The sequence below is a fragment of the Balaenoptera musculus genome, chromosome 6 (genome assembly GCF_009873245.2).
Source record: "Balaenoptera musculus isolate JJ_BM4_2016_0621 chromosome 6, mBalMus1.pri.v3, whole genome shotgun sequence".
Lineage (NCBI taxonomy): Eukaryota > Metazoa > Chordata > Mammalia > Artiodactyla > Balaenopteridae > Balaenoptera > Balaenoptera musculus.
In genome coordinates this window covers 106835407-106845380 of record NC_045790.1, presented here as the reverse complement: position 1 = coordinate 106845380, position 9974 = coordinate 106835407, and the positions used below count along the sequence as shown (strand labels likewise).

Below are 9974 nucleotides of genomic sequence, written 5' to 3'. Positions count from 1 at the left end.
AGTCTTGGGGTTCAGAAACCTAGCAGCCTCGGGACTTCCCTGGTGGTGCAGTGGTTAAGAATCCGCCTGCCAAAGCAGGGGACACGGGTTCCATCTCTGGTCTGGGAAGATCCCACATGCCGTGGAGCAACTAAGCCCGTGCGCCACAACTACTGAGCCTGCACTCTAGAGCCCGCAAGCCACAACTACTGAAGCCCACGTGCCTAGAGCCCGTGCTCCGCAACAGGAGAAGCCACTGCAATGAGAAGCCCGCGCACCGCAACGAAGAGTAGCCCCCGCTCGCCGCAACTAGAGAAAGCCCGCGCGCAGCAACAAAGACCCAATGCAGCCAAAAATAAATAAAATAAATAAATTTATTTTAAAAAAATTTTAAAAAAAGAAAAAAGAAAAGAAACCTAACAGCCTCTCCAGTACCCTCACTAAGCGTCTGCTTTCTGAATAAGGACCAGGCCTAGGATCTTAGTCTCCCAAGGCCTAGGGTTTGATTTCATTGTGCTCAGGTCTAGATCCTAACCCATTGCTTGCCCCAGAAAGGGTACCTGGTGAAAATCTGTCAAATCAACACATTTCACCCAATTTAGAGGGAGACCTAAGAGCCTTGGGGTCCGAGCCATGCCTCAGTTTCCTTATCTATGAAGTGCGGGTGCCGCTGGCCTCTGCTAGAGAGGTACTGAAGAGCAGAAGGGAATTATATACAAGTGCCTCCCAAATTAGCTTCTAGGAAAGGAATTACTGTTTTTATTGAGACCTCCTCTGAATAAAGCCTTATATTCACATCTTTCCCTCAAGGGAAAGATTCATCGTGTGAATCTCCAGCAAACACCGGTATGTGCTTCTCTCAGTAGGCTGGCCTGAGAGGAGACCTGAGGTGGTTCTTAGGAAGTGTGTGTTTCTGGACTTTAAAGAAGATGTATTTGTGTGTGCATGTGTGTCTGGTTTTCACAGGATATTTTTGCAAAACCACATAGCATAGCAATTGTTTTATGTACAAAGATAAGAAAGGCTGACCCATAAGCTAATTGAATCATTCAAGTAACTACTTAGCCATGGGAGAGATTCCTACAGGCAGGCTGAGAGCCCGTGTGAGGGAGGACAGCTTTGGAGGGCAATCTATTTTATAAAGTGTAACTGCCTCAAGATTAATGGGAATGGTGGCCCTAGACCTTGTTTTACCAACTGAAATAGTAAAACAGTTGTATTTATCAGAGACCATTTGCTGCAACTGATTAACATTAATCTGATTTCCTGTGAGTCAATTTCCTCGAGATACAGTAAACAGGCCAATTACCTGCTATTGACTTCTTTTATTACAAAGATTTAGATATTAGCGACAGATGTACATGTAAATACATGGAGTTGCTGACAATGTGAATAAAACAAAAACAATATTTAATCTGGTTAAAGAATTTCTAGTTGGTCTTACGTTTTATAAGTTTAGTTTTCAAAGGTATGTTATGAGAAGTTGTGGCTTTTTGGTTTTTTTATGGCCTTGGAAGCTCACTCTTTTGGGACAAACTTTTGCTTGTTCTTAACCCGTATCTCACAGAAGTTATGAAAGCAAGGAGGTGAATGTGACAAGACTGATAATTATTTAAAAATTACCAAACAGGTCTTTCCATCCAAAAGATGCTGGATGCATCATTAAGTCAGGAGAGTGTCAGCTCCAAGGACACACACAGACCTGGGTTCCAAGCGTGGCCCTTGTTATCCTAGGTCTTTCACCTTGTGGCATCTACTTTTATGAACTTCAGTTTCCTAATCTGTGAAAATGGGGATGATATTTTCCTTGTGGTATTCTCAGAGCGTTAAGTGTCAAGTGAGGACATGTGACGGTGGTCCAGGAGCTGGCTGGGAGCCTGCAGAGAGTGTAGTCGGCCACTCTCAGCCTCACCTTCGTTTCTGAGTCCCTCTCTGACAGGCGACACGTTTACATGCTCAGACTCACTTCTGGGCAGGCCTTCTCCTCTGCCTGCACTGACTAGCTCACCAGGTGGGGTAAGAAATTGCATCAACATTTAATCATGAAAGCAAAAAGTTTATTCATGTTTGAAACTACATATAACTACCACGAGGAAGACTTTTTCAATCCAGGGTGTAATCCAGTTAGAAAGGAACACGAAACGTTTTTAATACATTAGAATCACCGCCACAAATTATTTTCATGACTCAATCAGTTTCAGAATCGCATACAATACAAAAAGAGAGAAAGGAGAGGGGGCCCCATTACACAGGGTGAAATATACAGTACTGAATACTGAAATCTGAATGCATCACAATTAGTCATCGCTTTTTTTTTTTTTTTGCATGGATTAGTAACAAGATGAAGAACATTCAAAATGTTTCTTAGTATTTACAACAGTTTTACTGATCCTGTGTTAATTTAAGACCCAATGTTTCCACTCTCGGTTTTTTAAAAGTTGCAAATGCAACCCTGATTTTTCTTTTAAAAGATTACAATGTACATTACATTTTATGAAGGGAAACAAAGAGTTAATTACAGATGCAAAAAGATAAGAAAGAGACAAACTACAGCGTGAGTATTGTTCAGAGGTAGTAAGTGAGCACTCTAAGCTACAGAACATGTTGAAATTCTATTGGTTTGTATGAGTTCGCATGAGGTAATAAAGCTGTGTTTTGATTGGTGAGATGTATAAATACTCTTTTGCTACACTATATACAACACTCCAGAGAGCAGGGCCTTTGTGAATGCCCAGAGGACGTAGCAAACCTTGACAAGTCTGTGCAGCACCCAGTGCACGCCATAAAACCCCAGACGGATCTCGCGGTCACCTCTATCAGCAGCAAGTATCTTCAGCTCTCAAAACAATCTGGATCCATAATTTAATTACCGAGCAGACTCTGGGCACTGGTGCTTTCAGAGAGAGAAAAGATGCTACCGGTCTCTGATCTAATTATAACATAAGAGATCGAAACCCAAGAGTGACGAGGAAGATTCTTAAACACAACCATCATTAACAGGTAGCCAAACAGCTCCTTTATTCCAACTCCATTAGTGATATGAAAGAAGGACAATCAAAGTCTGCAATGGAAATATGCAAGAAGTTCAATTTAGGTGAGGTGAGTCTTTGTATCTGCTTTAGCAATTGAGGTTTAGCATATATTGTACTTTTTACCCTTAAGGCCAAGTAATTGGCAAGTGAGAAACCATTAATGTAAAATATTGATAATAAATTATGATAAAATAGCTATAGGACTGTCAACAATGTTAAATCTTGGCCTAATTGGATAAAGTGCTTTTTTAACATTGTGTGTTTTTAAGTATAAATACAAATGATTATGATTCCTTAAAAAACAGATTTACCAAGTTCTCTAATAAGGTTTTACAGTAAAGCTGTAGATGGTGGGCTACAAAAACGCTTTCCTTTTCCTCCTGTTGCTCTGAACGCACTTATCAAGGCGTGTCAGCTCAGGGAAGAGTGTTACCAGAGATTAGTTAGAGGTATCAGAGTGCACACTTCCTGGGCCTTCTGTAGGAGAAGTCACAGAAGATGGAGTTGTTGCGTCCTGCCAGCCTCCATTAGCCTGAAAGGAGAAGCACAGTTCAACGGGTGCACGTCTACATATTAATTCTCCTCCCCAACTGAAAATACCCCGATGACAACATGAGAGCAAAGATGCATTAGCAAAATGTATTTTCTAAACCCACTTTGGCAGGAGTTTGAAGCATGTGTTAAAGTGGGATTAAATGCATGTAAAACAAATCCATCCTACCAAGTAAAGACTTGGCAATAAATCAGCACGCTGAAGGAGGGCTTCAGCTGGTCTCAAGCTGGCACGAAGCTCGGCCTTTGATTTGCTGATAAAAATCAAGTGACTTGAAAAAAAATCTTATAAGAAGGGAGCAGTGGAGAAGCTCAATGCAATGCTTTGGCAAGACCTTGGGCTCCACAAAGTATAAACTTCAACCCAGCTTAATCCTCGTTTCCATAGAGAAGAAGCCCCTCCACCCCCGGCCCCTTTTCTATACAAGACTGACAGCCAGCTACTATAACCCTTGGAAAATGAAGGCCAGAATTTCCCTCCAAATAGGATCTTGCAGAATGAAAATGCATGAACTGTGGAGGAGCGCACACTATTCAAATCTGGATTCCAATTATCTGTAACTGGGGCTCCTATTCGGGATGTTGCTACGGCTCTTCACATGCCACTGGCCCTTCCTGCCTCAGACCTGCATCCGCAGTAACAGTGCTCAGAAACAAATTTGCCTTATGTCTTGGCCTATAGAGGCAATTGCTGAAATCAATGTCTGATCAGATTTCTGCTGTGGCAGACAGCTTGTCGCTACATATTTTTATGTCAGTCAAGAAGAGGGAGGTGCTGGGCTTGTGAGTTGGGGAACACTGAGTGGAAGTGACGGGGCGGGCCTTTCTGGAGAGAAGGCGAGGGTGAGCTGGCTGCCACCCAGTGCCTGCGGCACAGACCAGCCTCGTGCTGTGCCGCCCCCAGACCTAGACCTCCCACACCAGTGCCAGTGAGGGGCACAAGGTCCCCCTGACTCCCTCACATCCATCTGCAACTTGTTCTACGAGTCCAACCAAAATGTCTTCTTTTTAGGCCTGTGCTGCGAGGCTACTGAGATTCCTCGCCCAGCCTTGGGCTGGGAATTTTTCCTTCTCCCAATATGCTGTTCTTAGGGAACCCTGTCTTCGGCTTGACTGCACAGTCCTGCATATAAAGCACCTTTCCTCCCTCTAGGTCCACAGGGAAATGGTGGGGAGGGGGGAGAGAGAGGGACCAAACAACCACACAGAGATGACCAGAGCCAAAGGGAGAAGGATTTTCCAGGCTTTAGGTGTATCAAATCCAGGTTAGGAAAAAATATAAAGCTATGGCAGTTGATCTTCAAAGCCTCAGCTGTGCAGGTTGGATGGTGACAAGCGCGTGTGTGTTTGTGGGGACTCGAAAAAATCCTCTCCTCTATCTAATAGGTAAGCTGTTCTCACCCCTCAGGTATGAAAATCTACTTAGAAAAAGAAAAACTCTTACGCAGATACAAGTCTAAAGATATTCCATCTGAAGTAAACATCATTCCTCTTTTATCCAAATTTATAAACAACAAATGTACAATATTTTTACCCAGCGTGGCAGCTGGAGGAGAGGTTGTCAGCAAGCATTCTTTTTTTCAAAATAAATTAATCCTTACTCTGGTGGTTTGAGATTATGCACTGTATTATACAACAGCGCCTTATCAAGCCTCATCAGTGAAGATGGAATTCATGTCTGTAAAATGCTGCAGGCAATCACAGTTTCATATTTTATCATGTTGATAAGGATATCGCACATTCTCTGAAGCATTTCAAAACACTTAAATGAAAAAGGAGAAATGCAACTAAAAGGCTTTTTATGTGGTTTGTTGTGGGTTATTACGAGTTATTTATAAACCCAAAAAGAAAGATTTGACATTTCAAATGTAAAAGATTTGAGTATTTAATGGTCCTTTTTTCCTTTTACAATTGAACATCCTCAATCACTTTTTAAATCATTAATATTTACTCTCATAGAAAGCTAGGCCCCAAAAAGGGAGACTTCTGTCTGTTTTCTTTCTGACTCTACTACCATGTGTTGGGCAGTTCATTTCCTCCCTAGTCTGGAGTCCCAGATTCTGTCCACCACTCCACCCTGGGGACCCAGTCGCCGCAGCTCCCCTTGAGGTGCTGTGCGTTTGCTATTTTCCATCCATGTCAGGGTGGGGGGAAAGTGAAGTTTTGGTCAATTGGTTACTAAAGTTAAAATTATTTCCTCCGTACTTAACAACTGAGAAGCCATGGAAAATGCTGAACGTGTTTTGCATCCCACATTGACAATACAGCAAGTTACTCTTAAGAACAGGAGTCTTTGTTTAGCTTGGTTTGTTGATCTGTCTGGGGCCCTCCTCCCCTTCACCTGAGCTGTGTTTGGGAATTTTTCCTGCTGCTCGAGTCTAAGATAAATGACCTGTTTTTCACCATCTCCCTGGAACACAGCACGGCCAGTGGGAGATGGCATCTTAATGGGCTGATGCTTAAGTCTCTATTGATGACAGAATGCCAGCCACCCTGGGCCTCTGTGAGGACTTCTAATGGCATGAAGGTAACATCAGTGTTTAGGTTCATAAAATAAAAGTACACTAAAAATGCTGCCTTCCCCACCTGCCAAAAAGATGAGAAGCCAAGTAAAATGGCCATTAATTTATTTATTAGCCACTGTTTACCTGACGCTGTTCCTACAGCTCTTCAAATCTGGTTCCCCAGAGTACTCACGTTTAAATTATGTGGACTGTACAGTGAGTTTCCTCCAAGGCCATCACTGTAGCCTCCCGTCTGATTGATAACATGACGGAGGGTATCCACCTAGAAGTGAGACAAAACAAAATTCATCATCCCAAATCTATTAAAACATCATTACTTACAAAAGGAAACAATTTGAATTATGTGTGCCACAAGGGTTTAGCATCTTGAATGAAAGACAAATTTATCAATCAAATGTGACTGGCGGAATTTCAACAATTCTTTGCATATTTAAAATCGCACATCTTTGTTTTTCATGCCAGCCAAACAACAACATCTTCATGGCCATGCAAACTTTGCATCTACACCAGCCAAATGAGCATGGCTGTGGGTGAAACTACTTATAAATATGTATACTGGCTCGCCCTCTCACACGCGCACACGCACACACACTCCCACGTGCATAAAAACAAGTAGCTGCTTTCCAGTAAGAGGATGAGGAAAAGAGGTGAACCTGGAATATACTTTAAGAACTCAGGTTTTTGTATTCTGACTTAAAAAAATAAATACAGAAATGAAACAGAGTAATATATTTTAAAAGCATACACACACTGGCACACACAATTTTTCTGTTCTATCTTGTTACAAAAGTAATATGCACCCAACCCCTCTCCATGAGCTCAAGCCAGAGCCGAATGCATTCACAAAGTTTATCAGGTTTGAATCATCCAAAGTCACTGTTCACTTGACTTCTCATTAAATTAAATGGTGGGGCAGATGGTCACGTCCGGAAGCACCCAGCACAGGGTCTGCACGGTGTGCAGACCACTTCCACGGGTTGAGAGTCAGGAGTTTTGAGCCCAAACCCTACCCTGCTAGAAAGGCCCCAGCTGGGGCATTTCTCCTACCTGTGATTGCACATTGGCTCCGACTTGGGACCCTTGGTAAGAATCCCCATTCAGACTCTGCATGTTCATGAACATGTCCCCAGAATTTGGGAGGTTAAAAGAACCAGAAGAACCTGGAAAGGAAAGAGTTAAGTAGCTGAATAACAGAGAGCTACACACATAATCCTCAAAGACCTAGAGGCAGGGAAAGGAGAAAAGGTACAGAAGGGAAAGGTTGTGTACAACATAAAGCATTTCTAGATCTAAGAGGACGGAGAATAACTGCAAGGAGTTAGGTCCTGTGATTCATTTTGCATCTAGGAAAGTCCTATTAATGGGGAAGCCCAAATATGAAAGACAGAGAGAATCAAAACAAACAGAAAAACACCCAGCAGCTGGCCTGGAACCATCCCCTTGTTTTCATTTATCTCCAGGACTTGGTCATTAAGTGAGCTCTTCACCATCATTAACTGTCATGGTGGACAATTACCCAGAGAAGAAACATTTTTCTGAAGCTCTTTCTAAGCCATACGCTCTGCCTAACTTTCATCAGTTTCCACGCTCCATTAAAAAGAACTTGGGGGGTGGGGGGAAGAAGACAACAAAACAAAACAAACAAAAAACCCCTCACTTTCTGAATTTTTAAAGATATATTTAAACTATCTCCTTAGAGAAGTCCCTTGAATTGCTTCTCAAGTCCATCTGTTTGGACTAGCTGCACGTCTTTCATTGCTACTCAAGTTCCCTCTAATTTTAAGATGTTTCCAACTCCATCAAAAAATGCCTCATAAAATCTGGCCAAAACGTATTGTATGAGCAGCCAAGATAATGCATCCATGTGTTAAGTACCATACCCCTCGCGGCTAACCACGTCCGGATCAGCTAACCACATGCTGAGCCTACCAAGTCAGCACAGGTGCTAAGGAGATGTAAGGACAGCAGACTCGACTCTGCAGCTACATCAGGTAGGAAGCCCTGCTGTCCTAACCCCAACATACCAGCTTCATTACTCACAGCAACAGGTAAATTTCCCACTTCTATTTCACTCGTTCTTTGACAGACCACTATTGATTTTAAAATGACACATGGAACAATATAGTGAAAATAATCATTAGTGATAGCACTTGGCTTAACTGCTGAATTAAAAAACACTACTAAGTGTGAAAGTTCTAGAATCTAACAGTACATAGTGGCACTCACTGTGAATAGTGGGTTTACAGGCTCTGGCCATCCAGTCATTCACCCACCCCAAGAACAAGTCTGCATTTTAATATCAATCTTCCTTTATAAGTCCACTGTGTCCCCAGTATGGCTCTTGTTTCCTGGTCTGTGGGACAGGGGTTTGTGGCATAAGGCTGCCTGAGCTGAGTAGGGAGTGAGCGCCCGTACGCACCAGAATTTGGCGTGGTGGGCGAGTTGGTCTGGTTGTTCTGCACGGCTGCGGCCACTGCGTGTGCAGCTGTCACGGCTGTCTTTGCAGCGTAGAGATTGGCTTCTTCCTGAAACTTGCCGATATTCTTCTTGTACCTGATTCGTTTGTTGCCAAACCAGTTGGATACCTACAAATCACAGGGATATGAGTAAGGGGAAGCGAGGTTCAAAGAGAGGAACAAAAATCAAACTTCCAATAATAACTGTAGGACACCAAAAGGAGACCTTGGAATAGGCTAGGAATCACTCAATTCCTAGCCTGTGATCACATCCTGGGGATGATGCAGAATGGTGCAGAGGCTCACTTGCTCTTTTGGCAAACCTCTCAACACTCTTGGAATAAGACCACTTCTTGGAGTTGGCCCCAGTAACACTAAAATGGCTGGGAGCACTGTTCATAAAAAATAGTCAATTGGTGTATACCAATTAACATATAAATGACTAGTCCCCTGAAAAGGAGCTGAAAAACTAAAGGAAACATTTGTTAAGTTAGGTAAATAATAAGAAATGCTTGTGAAAGAACGACTTATTCTTTTGGGGTCTGGAACAATTTTGGCAGCTGTACAGTAAAATCATGTTTGGTGTGCTAAAAAGAGTAACATCAGTTAACAATGGATGAAAAACCCCTTTGTCTCCTGCCTTAGAAGATACTGTATGTCTGCCAAGATGGCTGCTTAAGTTGTGCCAGTTAACATGTGAGAAGGTCACGATGTGAAAACTCAAGCAATTCCAATAAGGTCAAATGCAAATAAAGAATCAGTGGCTGATTTCATCAGGTAGAACATACCTATTTCTTTTGCAAACTACCTATGATGTCAACCAGTGCAAATGGAAGAGATTTCTAAGGAGGATCTTGGCAACAGGCAGATTTCATCACATTTCATTGACAGTGAAACTTCGGCGCAAGACTCACTGCCTATAGTTACATTGAGTGTTCAGGCACCTGGGAGCTGAGCTATATAAAGAAGCAGCTAAAACCCACACAGCAATTTATGAATAGGTACCCACTTGCTATATAAAAGGCTCTGACCTCTCTTCTGTTAAAGTAACAGTTTAACAACACTTTTTAATAATTTCTTAGTAATGTGTCAAAGGGGCATGTTGCTGTGGTATCTGGCGGGGTGGGTCACTGTTTCATCCTGAACAGCTATTTAGGGACCCTGAGGAAAAATAAGGAGTGGTATAAGCCCTCCAACCCAATTTACACCAGTGGGCATGCTAGTTGACCATCTCTGCCAAGTCTTTAATTGCTTTGGAAATAGAACTCTCATTCTTCAAACTATGGCACTCACCCGTTCAGGGAAAGCTAGAGAGCCCTGGCAAGGGAGCCACATGAGGAAGACAATGTTGGCCTGCAACAGCCCACACACTGTCCCATCCTGGGGGGGGGGTCACTGTGTGCACGTATGTGCCACACACACAGGCCAGC

The 9974-nt window shown here is 42.8% G+C and overlaps 1 protein-coding gene across 4 annotated transcripts in view; it reads right to left on the bottom strand.

The window, feature by feature from the left end:
* Positions 1–2238: 2238 nt before the first annotated feature.
* The window catches only part of PBX3 (PBX homeobox 3), a 224494-nt gene continuing 216758 nt past the window's right edge, over positions 2239–9974 (bottom strand). For 2 of the 4 annotated variants that reach the window (XM_036856505.1, XM_036856504.1), the window contains exons 6-9: positions 8508–8673; positions 7136–7248; positions 6261–6350; positions 2239–3543 (exon numbers count right to left, since the gene is read on the bottom strand). In XM_036856505.1, the coding sequence (XP_036712400.1) occupies positions 3451–3543; positions 6261–6350; positions 7136–7248; positions 8508–8673 (462 nt within the window). In that variant the 3' untranslated portion in view covers positions 2239–3450. The remainder of the gene's footprint in view (positions 3544–6260; positions 6351–7135; positions 7249–8507; positions 8674–9974) is intronic. The other 2 variants (XM_036856507.1, XM_036856506.1) reach the window with 1 other exon arrangement.